The 19,527-nt window shown below is 38.0% G+C and overlaps 2 protein-coding genes across 2 annotated transcripts; both read right to left on the bottom strand.

Moving 5' to 3' along the window:
• Positions 1-14,383: 14,383 nt before the first annotated feature.
• On the bottom strand, positions 14,384-15,226 carry LOC138907224 (uncharacterized). Its single transcript, XM_070197664.1, has one exon. The coding sequence runs from the start codon at positions 15,224-15,226 to the stop codon at positions 14,384-14,386; it is 843 nt and encodes a 280-aa protein (XP_070053765.1).
• Positions 15,227-16,012: 786 nt separating this feature from the next.
• On the bottom strand, positions 16,013-16,438 carry LOC138907223 (uncharacterized). Its single transcript, XM_070197661.1, has one exon. The coding sequence runs from the start codon at positions 16,436-16,438 to the stop codon at positions 16,013-16,015; it is 426 nt and encodes a 141-aa protein (XP_070053762.1).
• Positions 16,439-19,527: the final 3,089 nt, after the last annotated feature.

Raw genomic sequence — 19,527 nt, 5'->3', positions numbered from 1 at the left:
AGTATCAATATATGGATCCACACGGACAACTCACGTGCTATAGTGTCAATATATGGATCCGCACGGATAACTGACGTGCCAATAACATAATCCGCTTGGCATGGTCACATGCCTCCAGTCGAAGCATATAATACATGAGCAATCAATTAAGTACACATGTATATGATACATGAAATAAGATTCTCTTGCTCCTGGACTGGTATAATTAACACGCCATGGAGTAGGCATGTGCAAAGTGTGCTATCATAACTCAAATCGGCAATTTAACGCAGAAATAGTAACTACCCAGTTTACTCAGGGAATTAGCCCCTTTGTAACCTCAAGTATAGCCGAGATAGCTCTCCACAAAGGTACGAATACGAGAAATGTTATAACTTTATGCTTAACAGTCAAATCTAGGCATATCATAGCCTAAGCATTCTTCCGAGTATGAATACTTGCCCCGATTCTCGCACATGGGCTCAAACCTCACATATATGCATACTCATAGCGTGAAGCTATCACAAATAATTAACGCAACTAGTGCCTCCACTGAGTTTAAATAAAATACTCACCTCAAGCAGGTCACAACCCTAAAACAATATGCTTCTGAGAACTCCCTGTCCCCAAATTCATAGGACGCATGCATCATCATAAATGATCCCAACTCTAGCATTCGAATGACCAACACGTCTTTCATGCACCATCATCCCACGAGGAATACTTCCATAATTCTTCAGTTCCACATAGCAATAACTAGAATTTCAATAGTCTATCAATCAGTGAGTACCGCAATACCGATGAACATCTGTAAGTCAAAACACTATGCGCCTTCTGAAATGCGCACCCTTCTCAGGGATTACCGAGAAGTTATAACATTCACCTACATATCTGAAACTGACGCTGTCCAAAATTCTTGACCTTCCCTTCAAGACTGAATTGCCAACATGTACATGTAAATCTTAACCCCGTACAATGAACTATATAGTTTTATAGGAATAACGGAATCACAGTTCACACGGTGCATGCCCACACGCCCGTTACCTAGCATGTGCGTCACCTCAACACTAAATGCATAACACGTATAATTCAGGATTTATACCCTCAGCTCCAAGATTAGAAGAGTTACTTACCTCGAACAAGATAAATCCAATACCGAGCAAGCTGTACAATACTCCGAAAATTTTATTCTGCATGTATCAACCTTCATACGCCTTCCTATCTCCTCAATTCAAGCCAAACGACTCGTATCTAATTCAAACAATGTGCAATTTAATCACAACTTACTCTAATGCTTACAATTTAACAATTTATAAAAATTCCCGACTCCGCTCGAAAAATCGACAGTGGGGCCCACATCTTGGAATCCGACAAAACTCACAAAATCCGAATACCCGTTCTGATACGAGTCCAATCATACAAAAATTATCAAATTCCGACATCGGATTGACCTTCAAATCTTCATTTTACTTTTTTGGAAGATTTTATAAAAATCTAATTTTTATTCCATAAATTCATGAATTCATGATGTTAATGAATATGGAATCATGAAATATAATCAATATAGGATAAGGAATACTTACCCCCAATGTTTTCCCGTGAAAAGCGCCCAAAAATCGCCTTCACCAAGCTCCCCAAACTCAAAAATGAGTAAACATGGCAAAACTCCCCGTTTTATGGGGTTTTTACGTCTGTGGCGCCACATGTGGAGTGGGGCAATGCCTGTGGCGCCCTTTCCAGTACTTCCAGCAGTCCCAGCGCCAGGGATAGCGCCCCACGCTACCCTTGGCACTGACGGCGACAAATAATCGTTCTTGACACGGAAATGAGCATAACTCTCTCATACGATGTCCGAATTCGACGATTCATTTTGCTATGACTCCGTAATTTTAATACGGATCTAATGCCTTTATCAAAACTGAATTTGGAGCTCATTTGCTTAATGTGATACCACGTATTCTCAAAGAATCGATATCGAAACATAGCAAATCAAGTCCGATTGACTTCACATTTTGCACATAAGTCATAAATGACATAATGGACCTATTACAATTTCCAGAATTGGATTCCAACCCCGATATCAAAAAGGTCAACTCCCTGATCAAACTTTCAAACTTAAACTTCCATTTTAGCCATTTCAAGCCGAATTTAACTAACGGACTTCCAAATAATTATCCGAACACACTCCTAAATCCAAAATCACCATACGGAGCTATTGGAACCATCAAAACTCCATTCCTGAGTCGTTTGCACAAAATTCAAACTCCGGACAACCCTTTTCATTTAAGCTTCTAACATGAAATTTATTCTTCCGAACTAATCCCAAAACATCTAAAAATCAAAACCGACAATTCACACACGTCATAATACATCATATGAAGCTATTCACCCACATCTCGGAACCCGACGAAAGTCACAAAATCCGACAACCAATCCAATTACAAGTTCAACCATACTAATTTCACTCAATTCCGACTCCAAATCGATGTTCAAAACTCAAAAATTCGTTTTATGAAATTATAGGAATTTCCTTCGATTTATCTTGAAGATTCGATAATCTTACACCAAAAATAAAGATTAATTCATGAAATATAATCACAAGGGAGTCAAGAACACTTACCCCAAGTTGTGTGGAAATATTCCTCTCCAAAATCGCCAAAACCGAGCTCCAAAATCCGAAAATGGGTGAAAATATCGAACCCTCGAACTTAAAGAGTTCTACCCAGGCTTTTCGCACCTGCGGAGCATGGGCTCGCACCTGTGCACCCGCTTCTGCGGGAAAATGTCGCACATGCGCTGCCCGGCTTCCTCACCATTTTCTGCTTCTGCGAATCCCTGCCCGCATCTGTGCAATCGCATGTGTGGAAATCCCATTGCACCTGCGACCTCTGCTGACACCCTCTAACTCCGCAGGTGCGATCACACCAGAAGGTCTATAGCTTCAACAACCTCACAACTTTAATTTTTGATCCGTTAATCATCCGAAACTCGCCCGGGGCCCCCAGGACCTCAACCAAATACACCAACAAGTCCCAAAATATACATGGACCTACTCGATGCCTCAAATCACATTAAACAACATCAAAATGATGAATCATACCCCAATTCAAAATCTATGAACTTTGAACTTTCAAATTCTATATCTTGTGCCGAGACATATCAAATCAATCCGGAATGACTTCAAATTTTTTACATAAGTCATAAATGACATAACGAAGCTATTCCCATTTCCAGAATCGGATTCCGGCCCTGATATCAAAATGTCAACCCCCCCCCCCTTGAACTTCCCAAAAATTCAACTTTCGCCATTTCAAGCCTAATTCCACTACGGACCTCCAAATAATTTTCTGGACACACTCCTACGTCCAAAATCACCATACGGAGCTATTGGAATAATTAGAATTTAAATCCGAGGTCGTTTACACATAAGCCAACATCCGGTTAACTTTTTCAACTTAAGCTTTCCATTTTGAGACTAAGTGTCTCAATTCATTCCGAAATCCTTCCGGACCCGAACTAACTAATCTGATAGGTCATAATATACTAATAAAGCACAAATAGAGCAATGAATGGGGGAACGGGACAGTAATACTCAAAACGACCGGCCGGGTCGTTACATTCTCCCCCACTTAAATATACATTTGTCCTGCGAACGTGCCAAGAGTTGTTTCCAAGCCATCAAATCACTATTCCATATTACCACGCACGTACCCGGGGGTGATCCCACGTCACCCTATTCCACATAGGCATGACAACACAATACAACTGAAAATCCTTAATTTAACCTTAGCCCAAAAACCTTGGAATTCAATTCCCAACCTTCAAAATTTCATACAAGACCCGAATCTCACAGTTACACACTGTATAAGTCTGAACAAGCTGCATCGAGCCATGACCATAACCCTAGAAATAATCGCATAACATACTACATAACTCACATGCTCGCAACACCATTCCCGATCATAGTAACTACTCCAGCTAACCCGGTACTGGTATTAAACCCCATATCAAACAAAACCTCGTTCCAAAACCTTCGTACACTACTGATAATGAAAGAAACACGCAGAAATCTCAGGACCCCTTATCAGATAAACAAGTCATGGAGCTCTTTGCCCTAACCAGAACCATAATACTTTCTAAGCCGAATTTCAATATTATCCTCCCGAATATACCATTTCAAACCTAATAGTACTCATTCTAGGTCCAATGACCTTATATTATTAAACCCAACTATCCCATAGACATGCCACACCAATATAACTCAGAGCCACAAACCGTGCCATCCGTGCGCCAATACACAACAATTCAAATGTACTAAGTCATGAAAAATGACTCAAATGAGAGAACTGCCCCACAAGATTAACAAGTACTACCATAAAGAAATGCTGGAAATCCATCATATACCATAGAACCATCACACGATTCTAACACAAGGTACATACCTTTACATAACTCCGCTACAATGCGTGACCCCATCCAAACGCCGGTCCATATTATATACTTCGAGTCACCCTGCTTAGAATCAATAACCACAGAGAGGAAAATGACAGAATGTATCACAAAACCTGAAAGAACATAACCAATATGCAATTGATCATGCAATACCCAAATACTCATCTCGCTCGTATTCCGCCATGAGGCCCCCAATAGAACCGCACCATGTGTGCATAAACACTGAATCACAACTCCTCGTAGCATAAAAGAGTAACTCACAGATCATTTCAGAATACGAATAAGCTCAACATCAACCGAATGGCACATCCCTCAACAATAGCAGTATGGAGCCAACCAATCTGACTCGGTGTAGAATACACATCCTAATTGGGCCTACCATAGACCCCCAAATCAACTCTGGTTACCCATAAATAGATAAATAACCCTCCAAAAATCCACAATAACTAAAATCATAATACATACTATCATCTGGCTGGCTTCGGCCGCTACTTCACAGTCCACAACTATGAAACAATATGCTCCTAAAAACTCCCAGTCTTCAAATCCCTAGAATACAAGAATCACCATTTCTGATTTAATCTCCAACGCCCGAATGACTATCATATCCGTAATGCACGATCATCCCACTCGGAATATTTTCATAATTTTTCCGTACCACATAGAAATAATTTAAATATCAGTAGTCTATCAACCAAGTGAGTACCGCAATACCAATGACATCAAAACACAATGCGCTTTTTGAAATACGCACCCTTCTCAGGGATTACCGAGAAGTAATAACATTCGTCTAAATATCTGAAGTTGACAATGTTGTCCAAAATTTGGGACCTTCCCTTCTAGACTGAACTGCCACCTCGTATATGTAGATTTTAATCCCGCACAACACACCGCATTAATCATGCCATCATGTGACAAGCACAAGAATCTCATTATCAACTTTGAGTCACCAACAATTTACATACCCTATTAGTTAGAAACTTTTCTCTTGCTTCTTTCCAGGAGGAAATCACAATGCACAACACGTTCCCCACACCAAAAAATATCCGTTTCAAACCATGGTAGAAACCATCAAGAATACTCTGCAATCCATTTGCACCTAACCAAGCTATTAGAACTGAATTCTTCTAACTCGACATGGCCACGCATGTCACCAAACACAAGAATATTGCCACCAAAACATCTGTAAAGTCTTACCACATCGTAATTACTCAAAGGACCGATCCTACCATTACCATACTGGTCCAGTCTACTATCCAGTTGTCCTATTTCTCCGAGTCCCTTTCGAATTTGTCTTCAGATTGATACTTCTCCTTGCTAAAACACCACGATCTTTAATCACAACTCACCCCACAAACCTTAGCATAGAACCACAATGCCCTATGGCCCATAAGCAACTATATTCTTCTTAATCACCTCCATAAATACCACAACTGTAACACTCATTCTGAAAATACCTTATGTGAATTTAAAATTGTTCTTCTTACCTTCCTTATACTAAAATGTAGAATCCATAGTCATATAGAATTTCCGCAAGTCCAGGCGCCATCAAATGCAAATGTCAGATTTTATCCATACACAAGTCCGGAGAAATTCTCAATTGCTATATATAAACCTCGAACCTATTGGAACTTTCTCGATATTCACCCATTTTGTTCAAATTCAAATTACACCGCCTAAATGAGCTGAAAGACACGTGCCCCATTAGCACAACATCACTCAAAGAGGTAATCCTGCCTTAAGACCACCGATCAAATTCATACTCTGTGGGCACTACATCATTCACAAATAATAAATCACTCATCCCATGATTTTCATATACTCATAAAGCGCAATATAACCCGTATCCAGTATTTTCCTTACTCGAGTCATTCTCGAACTCCACCCCTGCAAGTCATCACTGATTCCCAAGTATGCCTCAGGCCAAAATAAAATATTAACACATAACCATGAATTGAATTGTCAATAGCAGACTCCCCCACTTGGCTCAAAGCCATAAATTTAAACACTCGATAACTCACAATATCCATACTCTATTACTATCATAATACCGTAGTCAGTACAACGAAAATTCTCCTCAAGCTCAAGCAATGCCAACCATAAAAAAAAACCTAATCATCCGCTAAACTCGCATTCATTCTCTTAACACTCAAGTCAACTTTCTCAACAAGATTCAAATTCAAATATCAACACATACGCCCCACTGGCAGAAAAGAAACTGTCCACTCACATTATAAGGAACATACCTACGTAGATTACTCCACAGGAGATAATCCACCTGCTTAGCCTCAAATCGGTACCTTGTTATACCCTTTCGCAATTACAATTACTATGAAATCACTTAATCTTTCTGAGTCCAAACTTATTAACCAGTCATGAGAATTTAAGTTATTCCAAAATTTAACAACGTGAAAGATCCTTCAAAATATTCACACTTGAGAATGTACGTCACATCAAAACGAAAATAAAACACCCAATGGCCTTCCTTTACATTTCAAGGAAACACTTCTTGTCACATTCAAATCGTCTTAACACATCCCGCAGTTACATCAAACTCATCACAAAGCCATTCCACCGCTCATCGAGCCACAAATTCTACTCGTAGGGACATTATCGGACATATGAGTCTAAATGTATAGGTTACAACTGAAGCTACCGAGCCTAAGTTACGGTCTAAACCTGGCCTCAAGTCCTCCAGACTGGCCCATCACCAGAACACGGAATACACATCTCAAACATCGTTCATGGAATCACAAGCCAGCAATGCACAGTTGAAATCGAGCGCTCATGTGTGCATACGGACGTGGAAGGAATTCAAAGAGTTATGTCTCAAGCTGAATCAATTCCGCACGATAAGGAAAGAAAGATGGGAAGTATATATCCTAAATGACCTGTAGCCTCTCAAAGATAGGTATGGACGTCATCATACCGATCCACAAGACTCTACTAGACACTTTCTCATGACTTGTATAACCTATGAACCTAGAGCTCTGATACCACCTTATCACGACCCAAAATCCAACTAGTCGTGATGACACCTAACCCAACCCGCTAGGTAAGCCAATTACCAACTATCCAATTCAGATAAAATTAATAAGGCAATTAATTAAAATAAAATATTTAAAACCAATATATTTCCCCGAGAACTGGTAGTACAAATCATGAGCTTCTAAGAATAGACTATACAAAGTTGGTATGAAGTAATACATCATCTGTTGAAAAGTACATAAACATAGTTTTTATGAATCTAAGGCTACCATGAACAAGAGGCAGCAACAACCGGAACGCAGGTACATCTTCAGATCCAACTCGCAACGAACACAACAACATCTGCACGCAAGATGCAGAAGTGTAGTATGACTACAACCGACCCTATGTATTCAATAAGAAACAAACCTAACCTTAGGTTGAAAGTAGTGACGAGCTTGTACCAAGGTCAAGTCCCAACTTCAATAACCAACAATAGTTCATAACAACATAAAACAAGTAATACCAGAAGTAACTCAACAATCAAATGCTCAACAAAAATATGATTTCTAAAAATAGTTCTGCCTTCTACGTACATCAATGAAAACCAAATCGTTTACCGGAGTTGCCAAAAATATGAATAAATTTGAGAACAATAATTTTCCCAAAATCCTTTCAATAATAAATAAGATGTTCCATTTTCTTTCCAGATAACCAGTGTAAAATAAATGCATCATTATGCCTATCTGTCAACATTACTTAAATTCAATTAAAATTACTTAAATTCAAAAATGTAGATAACTAAACTTGAAATGCTAGGATAAGAGGGTTTGATTTTGGGTGGCGGAAGAGGCAGTGCTAGCGGAGGAGGCAGTGGTGGCGTCAGCTTTGATGAGGCCTGCGGAACAGTGGCAGGGGAGGGGAGGGAGACTTCAAAATGCTTTGTTTTTGGGTAAGGAGGGAGATAGGAGTTGATTTTGGGTGGGGATTTGATGGGATCTCGACAGGGGGTGGAGAAGAAGAGAGATAGAAGAGATATAGAGAAAAGAGAAAAATGGGGGAAAACCCATCTAGGCTAGCCTTATTTTAAAATTTCCGACCGATTTTGGTCAGAAATTTCGGTCGGAATGTTTAAGTGGGCTTTGACCCGTTTAAAATAAAAATATATATTTAATTTTAATACCGACCGAAGTCGGCCGATATTTTAATTTTATATTTAAAAAATAAATTATTTAATTATAGATACTATATAATATATAATTAATTGTGTATGTATATATATGTATATATTCACACACACACATAAATATACGTGTGTGTGTGTGTGTGTATATATATATATATATATATATATATATATATATATATATATATATATATATATATATATATATATATATATATATATATAAACACATGTAATCTTGAATGTTTTATTCTCGATCACCTTATTAGTACTTTGCTCGGATACTTCATCAGTGGATCAATTGGAAATTCAATTATATTCGATTAAAACTTACTATAACACATTTAAAAACAGAGTGTATAGTTCTATAATATGTAGTCCTATGTTAATACTTAAGTTTTAGCAACAACAACATATGTATACTTATATTAATATTGCATATATTAATATAGCATTAATATACATTAATATAGCATTAATATGCATACTTATAGTAATATCTACATATATCTAATAATACACACACTCATATATATATATATATATATATATATATATATATATATATATATATATATATATATATATATATATATATATATATATGTATTGTAATACCCCGAAAAATTTTGAAGTAATTAAGCGCTATTAAGAAAATTGATGTGCGCTAATTGTATTATTTTGAGTGTATACAAGGACTATTATATGAATGATATCAATTGATCATGATAATATACGTATGAGGCGCATTAAGAATGGTTTATGGTCTAAGAAGAGCCCTACGTCCAAGTCAAGTTGAAAATTTCATGATAGACTAAAGTTTCGAATGGGTACGTACAAGACTCAACTTTGAACGAGATTATCTACATATATATATGGGGTTATGTGACTATATACCTATCAAATGAAATATCTTTGAGTCTAGTTTCTAACTCTTCAAACCGTTCGTCATTTGGACATTCCAACAAGAAGTTATGACCAAATTACCAAAGGCTGGAAAAATGCGATTCAGCGACCAATTCTGCGATCGCAGAACCATTATGCGATCGCAGAAGTAGTTATGCGACCGCAAAATGGTCGCAGACCTGTCCAGTAAAGCCCATTTCTGGGCATCGATTTTGCAGTGCATTTTACGACCCGCATACCCATTCTGCGATTCATTATGCTGTTACACCCCATGCTTTCGTACGTGAAAGTACGCCATAAGTAAATTGATATATGCTCGAAAATGAGATATTACATCCCGCATTTTCGTACGTTAAAGTTTCGTCGTAAGTAAATCGACGTAAGTTCGGGGATGAGATTATTTTGGGATTATAAGTATTAAGTAAATTCGTGAAGGTGAGAGGGTAAGCAAATCGAAGAAAATAAATTTCGTCGAAGTTTGACATTTTGGGATAAAATACGGCCAGAGCTAAAATACCCGGTATTTATGGACTAGTACCATACAAGGTACCACATGTCCATGATAGTAAGGTGTATAAGGCGTGTTAAAAGTGAGTAATAATTTAAGTAAGTTGAGATAATTCTTAATTATGTGGATGATTGGGTAATTAATAATTTTTAGTGGGAGATTAGCTAATTAATTACAACATTTGGATAAGTCTACCCCCCCTCCCCCCCCAAACGTGGCTGCCCAAAGGAACCTTGATGATGAGTAATAACTCACACAAAAAAGGTGGCAAATTTTAGAGGGGTTCTTTGCTAAGTCATCACCAAGTGGGGCCCACACCCACTAAGGTAAGACTTCTTAAATTCAACTAATTTCATACAAGAATATGATTATTTCACAAAGAAAGATTACGGTGCAATTTCATACAAGAATGATCAATTCACAATTTTCAAGTCTAATTCACAAAAAACGTGAATTAAAACTAAGGAAAGTGACGGATTTTGGGTAAATTTTCATACAAAGTTACACTGCGTAATAGCAACGGGATTTGCAATTCTAAGAGAGCACGGTACAATCTTTCCCAAGATTAATATATGGATTTTTTCCCTACTCCAGGTATATTAAGGCTAAGCTCTTCCTTCATTTTGCATGATCTCGTAATTACACAAGTTTGATAATGAGGTATAAAGAAAAAATTCATGTTCCGGAATTTACGTATATTTTTCCTAGTCTTGTAAGTACAATATTCAATTGAGTATTTCCTCCTTCTAGTCAAGAGAGAAGAGAGTCTATATATACAGTATTACAGTATTTTCATTACTATCGAGCTATAATCGATAGGCAGGCCCCTATTGGGCAACCTTTGATCAGATGGTAAGCTATATACCGAGCCTACCGTAGCCGAGCACTTATGAGCGAGCTCAGTTGGCCGAGATACAGAGCCTAGTATGGCCAAGTGCCTATGAGCGAGCCTACTACGACAGAGCAGTTATATATGTATATACCGAGCCTTATAGGGCCGGACAACTATTTTACTTACTATATTGAGAGAGTTGAGTCAGTATCAGCAGGTGAGCATATCTTCAAATTATCTTTGACTCCCAGTTACTTCTAGTTATTATATTATCAGTTCAGTTTCAGCTTTCAATATATTTTCTTACATACTCGGTACATTATTTTATACTGACGTCCCTTTTTCTGGGGGCGCTGCATTTCACTTGTGCAGGTTCAGAAAGACAGGCAAGTAGATCTCTTTATTAAATGTTGCCCGAGTTCAGCTTGATCGGTAAGCTCCATGCCTTTCGGAGTTACCGGGTCTAGAGCTTTATGTACGTCTTGTGTATATATGTATATATGTTATGAGTAGGTCGGGAAGTTGTTCCGATCATAGTATATCCATCAGTAGAGGCTTGTAGACATATCCTGTTAGTTAGTGCAGTACGTTAGGCTTGCGAACCTTGTATGTATATTTGGTTGGTTTGTCAGCTGCAATAATTATGATGGCCTTGTTGGCCCAGCTTTATATTGATATTTAGTCAGCATTCGCAGTTGTCTTGCAATGTGGCCCATGGCCAAAGTATGATATCATATGTTCAGAGTCTCTTAGTCACAGGTTGGTACGTAAGGATAGGTGAGGCACCGGGTGCCGGTCTCCCCCCCCCCCCCAGGCTCGGGGCGTGACATATGCGACCGCAGACCTGATTTCGGAGGGTTAATTTTTTTTATTTTTATAACCCGACCCCATTTTGATAAATAGGCTTTGGGGCTTATTTTGGGGCAATTATCTGATGATTTTAGAGAAAAGTGAGAGTGTTCTAGAGAGAGGAAGTAGATGAAGCATCTTGTTCATCAAATTCTTGTCCAAGCCTTAAAATCCAACAAGAAATCCCTCAAGTTCTTCATCAAAGAGGTAAGGTTCCATACCCTAGTTTTTAATTTTGGGATTTGGATTAAAAGTAGGTCATAAGAAGTATGATTCTTGGGTGTGAGAGTATTATGTATACATGTATGGATTTATTATGGAAATATGAGTATGAATCAAGTATTGGAACTCATGGTATAGTGATTGGAAGCCATAAATTCTCAATTTAAATAAATACCCATTGTAGAAATTGAAAAGTGATTATTTGATGGAATTTTGTTGGTTGGGTGAGAATGGTTGGTCACACATGTGATGTTAGGATTATAAGTTGTTAAAGAATGATGGTGGGATGAATTCTTGGTAAATGATGGTAATTGAAAGAACTAATTCTATGGTTAAGAAATGTATAAATGTATGCCCACTAGGTGTTTGGTAAATTGTCTAAATGGCCTAAACTATGGAATTGGTTACTAATATTGGTTACGTTGGATGTTGATATTGTAGATTCAAGTTGCTTAGTATAGTAGATCATTGTAGTATCATTAAGGGGTAAATTTCAGTTTCGGATCGTTGGCATTGAATTGAGGAGACAAGAAGGCATTCAGAGGTGGATACGCGCGGAATGGAATTTCATGAGTATTGATTAGCTTGCTCGACGTTGGGTTCGTCTTGTTAGTTAAGTAACATTTCTAAACTTGGAGATAAGGGTATGAACCCTTAATATACGTGTTATGTGATTTGGTTGGAGGTGACGCATATGCTGGTGACAGGCGTGTGGGCGTGCACCGTTGAAATTATGACGTAATTGATTTCGTGGAATTTTATAGTAAAATAATCTTGGAATTTTCCTTGTATTGTCATATGTTAAAGGAATTTTAGTTGAGAATCATGTTAAAATCATGTTGAAGCTATATGCCAGTATTATTGAGACCCACAAATGTCATATTGTTGTTGAATTTGTTTAAATTGAAATTTGAAACTCAGTCATGTTCATTCATTTATATCATATCTCAGTCTCTGTTGTTACTTATTGATACATCATATCATCATTTTCGGGCTGGTTTTTATGACATTTTCGAGCCCGGGAGACTGAAGAGATTGATGACTGAGTGAGGCCGAGGGCCTGATGGTGAGGATGTTTATGGGATCGGGTTGCACGCCGCAGCATATTTTATTGATTTATGCTATGATTGGCTTGTTATAGCACTTAGGCTGAAGGAGCGCATCCGGAGTCTGTACACACCCCCAGTGAGTGCAGGTACCTACTGAGTGCAAGTGCCGAGTGCGAGTACCGAGTGATCTGGGAGGATTGAGTGACTGTGAGGCATGAGTGACTGTGAGGATTGAGTGATTGGGAGGACTGAGTGACTGAGAGGGTTGAGTGACTGGGAGGACTGAGTGAATTGATACTCTGAGAGTATGCATATGATTTTATCACTATGTTGTATAGCATTGGTATGCACATTGATATGTAGGCATAGATATGTACTTTTCTCATGCCATTTGAAAATGAAATTTCCTATTGTGGAAGAAAGTTTTTGGAAAAAATCACAGTTTTCAGACTAACTGATATTTTGGTGATTTCAGTGAAAAGAATTGAGTTTTATTATTATACTTGAAAAGAAAATGTTTATTTTTCCGGAACTGTGAACGAGTTGAGCATTTTATTATTGAATTATTCTTTGTGTTGCCTCAATTTTATTGTTATGAGATGTTAGTGGATATGGGTGTGGACTCTGACCTTGGTACAAGCTCATCACTACTTTCAACCTAAGGTTAGGTTTATTACTTATTGAGTACATGTGGTCAGTTGTACTCATACTACACTTCTACACCTTGCGTACAGATTTTGGATGCTGATGTTGTTGTGCATGGCGGGAGCTAGCATTGAAGATGTACCTGTGATCCAGTCACAACTGCCTTTTGTTTTTGGTAGCTTTAGAATTATTAATATGTTCATGTATATTTCAAACATATGATGTATTTTATTTCACACCAACTTTATAAATTTAAATCTTAGAAGCTCATGATTTGTACTACCAGTCCTTGTAGAGTGTATTAGAGTCAGTTAAATATTAATTGAATCATATTATTATTATTTGGCTTACCTAGCGGGTGAGGTTAGGTTCCATCACTTTGTTAGTACTTTGCTCGGATACTTTATCAGTGGATCAATTGAAAATTCAATTATGTTCGATTAAAACTTACTATAACACATTTAAAAATAAAATGTATTGTACTTAAGTTTTAGCAACAACAACATATGTATACTTTTATTAATATTGCATTTGTTAATATAGCATTAATATATAGCATTAATATGTATACTTATAATAATATTAAGATTGATTAAGATTAGTACTTAATATATATTAAGATTGATTAATATATATTAATGCTACATTGGTAAGTATATTTTTTATTTCACAAACCAAATATAACATTACAACACTTATTGTACTAGGAACTTGGACATCATGCCCCAAGTCCTATACTCATCAGACTCTATCATTGAGTACAAGAATCAAAACAACTAAGGCTATCCTCAATCTCTAGGGTACCACTTCATAGCTTGCAACTTCCTAGTTAGCTTCTTATACTGATTCCCTCGATTATGGACTTCCTGTGCTATCAATCGTAAGATGATCTCCTTTGTCCTGGACTTGCCTTGAAATATCCTCAAGTTCCTTTCCATCCATATATGGTAGACACACGCTGCCATGCATAGTCTATACATATTAGCCATTGCTGACTGTCCTTTTGCATGAATCTCTGCCCATTGAACTTCTTCAGACCATCCTTGAGCTCTCTTTTTGATTCCCTGCCATTCTAATAATCTCTCCCACATTTGCGATGTCATTTCACATTTAAAGAATAGATGCTCAGTTGTTTGTGGTTCTCTAGCACACAGTGGGCATGTCAAGTCTTCAATCTGACTCCATTTAGCTATTCTATCTATTATTTGTAATCTCTCTTGTAAGTTTAGATACAGTATAAACACCCATCTAGGAGCCCCATAGTTGTTACATATCAGTCTTCTCCGAGAGCATTTAGGGAACTCACCTCGAAGCTTCCTGTACATTCTTTGAATAGAAAAGGTCCTTATCAGTATGAATTCTTTCTCTTGTAGTCCCACTTCTTTCAGGTATTTTGCTGCTTTTAAGATCGTCTGTACAATCCAAGATGCTTGCTTAGTTTGACTCATCCACAGTGTGGTTCTTCTCCCATAGTAGCAATGTATCCACTTCACCCATAGCTTATCCTTTTTGGTACAAACATTCCACAGTAGTTTGCATATAGCAGCCTTGTTCCAAGCGTGAATATCCATGATATTTAGTCCCCCTGCAACTTTTGGAATACAGACTTTATCCCACGCAATTAGTGCCATTTTTGAATTATCTACTCCTCCTATCCATAAGAATCTTTTGCATACACTTTCGACCAATTGAATCAGCTTCTTTGGTAGGGTAAAAATTTGAGACCAGAATGTTTGGATGGAGAAGATAACACTCTTGATTAGCTGAAGTCTCCCTGCATAAGAGAGTAGCTTTGATGTCCAGCTTATGACCCTGCCTATTATCTTATCAATTAGGGGCTTACATTGAGCCAAGGACTATATTTTTGTGCTAAGAGGTACCCCTAAGTATCTTATAGGAAGTTCTCCTTTTAAGAAACTAAGGTGGTCAAGTATGTCAAGCGGTAATTGCTGATTATCTCCACCGAAACCTTGTGCTCAATTATTGCTATCAACACTACTTTATTTCTCTTTGTTTATAGACTTTATTCAAGCCTCTCACATTTTATGATACTATATTCATTTTGGTATAAAAGGATCATCTGTCTCCTGCATCAATTCCCACCTATTCATGCTGCTAGGCCCCAAGCTTACTTGTGCAGGCACTTGAGAACTTGATGGATCAAGGGTATTGAAACCATTGGATGTGCTCACCCCTATGTTCTTTTCCACATTTCTTGAGCCCTTTGACACATACTTGTTCTTAACAGTCTTCCAACCTTCATCATCTGCATTCATTCCTGGACTTTGTGAAGAGTTCTGTGGCCGTACATTTTCAATTCCCTTCTGTTTTTCATCATGTACTTGAGTTTGTGGAATAGCATCCTTTTGTACGCCTTGATCCCTTTGTGTACCCCCTTCCTCATGCCCTATTCTCCTCTAGAATTGTTGAGGCTTCTGATTTTTCCCATTTATTTGTTTTGGCATAGCTTCTTTCTGTAGTTCCTGGCACACATGCCCTAGTTGCAAGCATTTATTACAATACATAGGCATCCAATCATACCAAACTTCCTGTTCGAATTCCTTTCCGTTTGGATCTTCCACCATGATCTGTCTTGGGAGAGGTCTAGTAACATCCATCTCAACCAAAATTCTGGCATATGATATACGTTCAACCTTAGTGGTGCAAGCATCAGCATATATAGGAACACCCAATGTACTACCAGTTCTACTTAGCGAGTCATCCTCCCAGCAATTCAATGGCAGCTTAGGAAGTTGAATCCATAGTGGGATGGTCTTCAGTACTTCATTTGAAAAATCAAAAGCAGCATTCCACATTTTAACCACAATTGGTTTGCTATTCATCGTATAAGGTCCGGAATACAACACATCATCTCTATCCTCTATAATAGCAAATTTTACCACAAAATACCCATCATTATGAAGGTATATTGAGGGTTTAGCAATAAAATTTCATTGGAATGTGACAAATCATTCAAATACATCTATAGTAGGCGTTTCACCCACTACATACACTATTACAGCCATTTTCCATCACTCAGTAGCTCTCTCAACCACCTCTTTGTCTAATTTGGCCACTTTAACTCCATTCTTAATCGTAGGAGCAATGTAATGTAGATTCATACCTCTAGTAGCCATCTTGTTCTCAGCAAATAGATTCTTTCATTTTGTCGCTGCAACTGGCTGAGCAGGTAGCTCCAATTTCCTCTGAGCTCCAGGCTCTCCCGTTCCCTTGTCACCTCCTGTTTGCTTAGGTCCTTCAATTATGATAATTGCACTTTTACTCTGCACAGATTGTACTGAATTTGAACTTCCAGCTATTATCGGCGGGGTCTTAAGCCCTTTTGTTAGGGCTAGCCACTGTTCCATTGGTTTTTCCTCAGCTATAACCGTAATTGCCTCATCTAATTTCTCTACTGACTTCGTGATTGAACCCTTCGATGGTAACTCCTTCAATTCCACACTTATTGCATGTCTCCGAGGTCGACCTCGCGGCATTTTCCGGTGAAGGTGGCGCACAATAGCACTAGCACTCTATCATACACCGAGAGCAATAAATACCCAAACTATTGTACAAGTGTTATATTAATGCTATATTAGCGTATGCAATATTAATATAAGTGTACATATGTTGTTGTTTCTAAAACTTAAGTATTAACATAGCACTACATCGTATAGAACTATACACTTTGTTTTTAAATGTGTTATAATGAGTTTTAATCGAATACAATTGAATTTTCAATTGATCCACTGATGAAGTATCCGAGCAAAGTACTAATAAGGTGATCGAGAATAAAACATTAAAGATTATGTATGTATATATATATATGTCACGACCAAAATCCAACTAGCCGTGATGGCACCTAACTCAACCTGTTAGGTAAGCTAATTTACAAATATCTGATTCAAATAATATTTAACTGACTCTATTAAACTCCCCAAGGACTGGTAGTATAAATCATGAGCTTCTAAGGTTAGAATTTACAAAACTGGTATGATATAAATACATCATCTGTTCGAAATGTATATAAACAGATTTTTATAAATCTAAGGCTACCATGAACAAGAGGCAGCTATGACCGGAACACAGGTACATCTTCAAATTTAGCTCCCGTCGATCACAACAACATCAACATCCAATATCTGCACGCAAGGTGCAGAAGTGTAGTATGAGTACAACCGACCCCATGTACTCAATAAGTAACAAACCTAACCTTAGGTTGAAAGTAGTAACGAGCTGGAGCATAAGTCGGGGTCCAACACCAATAGCCAACAACATTTCATAACAATATGATTAGGAATAATTCAACAATAACATGCTCAACTTAATTATGATTTCTGAAAATAGCTCTACCTTTCAAGTGTATCAGTGAAAACTCAAGTCTTTTACTGAAGTTGCCAAAAATATGAGTAAGTTTGAAACAGTAATTTTTCCAAAATTCCTTTCAACAATAAATAAGATGTTTCATTTTCTTTTCACATAGCCAGTGGAAAATGCATCAATATGCCCATATGCCAATATGTATGAGAAGTCATGAATGACGTAATACCGTACAACATAAGGAAAATGCATCCCTATGCATGTATGTCAAGTGTGCATGTCAATGCGATGCACCTCAGTGATAAAACCATATGCATACTCTCCGAGTATCATTTCACGCAGTCCTCCCAGTCACTCAATCCTCACAGTCGCTCAGTCCTCCCAGTCACTCAATCCTCACAGTCACTCAGTCCTCCCAGCCACTCAATTCGCACAGCCACTCATGCCTCCCAGTCACTCAATCCTCCCAAATCACTCAATCCTCCCAAGTCACTCGGCACATGCACTCATTAGGTATCTGCGCTCACTGGGGTGTGTACAGACTCCGGAGGGGATCCTTCAGCCCAAGCGCTATAATCTGCATGGACAACTCACATGCTGCACGGACAACTCACGTGCTATAGTATCAATATTTGTATCTGCATGGACAACTCGCATGCTATAATAAGCCAATATGTCCTGTTGCGGCGTGCAGCCCGGTCCCATAATAATAAAGTATATAAAGCCAATATGGCCTGCTGCGGCGTGCAGCCCGATCCCATAATTATCCTCACAATCAGGCCCTCGGCCTCACCCAGTCATCAATCTCTCCAGTCTCTCGGGCTCACAATGTCATGAAACTAGCCCAAAATGATGATATGATGAATCAATAAATAGCAATAGAGACTGAGAGATGATATGAAATAAATGAACATGACTGAGTTTTAAAATTTCAATTTAAACAAATTCAACAATAATATGACCTATGTGGGTCTCAATAATACTGGCATATAGCCTCAATATGATTTTAACATGATTCTCAGCTCAATAGCTCTAGTACGTAGAGATTTCCATGATTTCAGATAAGTTCAGGTAACTACACAGTTCCACAAGAATAACGGAATCACAGTTCATACGGTGCACGCCCACACACCCGTCACCTAGCATGTGCGTCACCTTAACACCAAACACATAACACATATAATTCAGGGTTTATACCCTCAGCTCCAAGATTAGAAGAGCTACTTACCTCGAACAAGCCAAATCTAATACCGAGCAAGTTGTACAATACTCCAAAAATTCTATTCCCCGCATATCAACCTCCATACGCCTTCCTATCTCCTCAATTCAAGCTAAACAACTCGTATCTATTCAAACAACGTGCAAATTAATCACAACTTACTCTAATGCTTACAATTTAACAATTTACAAAAATTCCCAACTCCGCTCGAAAATATCGGCAGTGGGGACCACATCTCGGAATCCGACGAAACTGATAAAATACGAACACCCGTTCCGATACGAGTCCAACCATATAAAAATTATTAAATTCCAACATCGGATTGACCTTCAAATCTTCATTTTACATTTTTGAAAGATTTTATAAAAATCTGATTTTTCTTCCATAAATTCA

Source organism: Nicotiana tomentosiformis, chromosome 1 (genome assembly GCF_000390325.3).
Source record: "Nicotiana tomentosiformis chromosome 1, ASM39032v3, whole genome shotgun sequence".
In the NCBI taxonomy this organism is placed as follows: domain Eukaryota; kingdom Viridiplantae; phylum Streptophyta; class Magnoliopsida; order Solanales; family Solanaceae; genus Nicotiana; species Nicotiana tomentosiformis.
The sequence above is the reverse complement of the archived record's forward strand: the minus strand, read 5'-3'. Positions and strand labels throughout refer to the sequence as shown.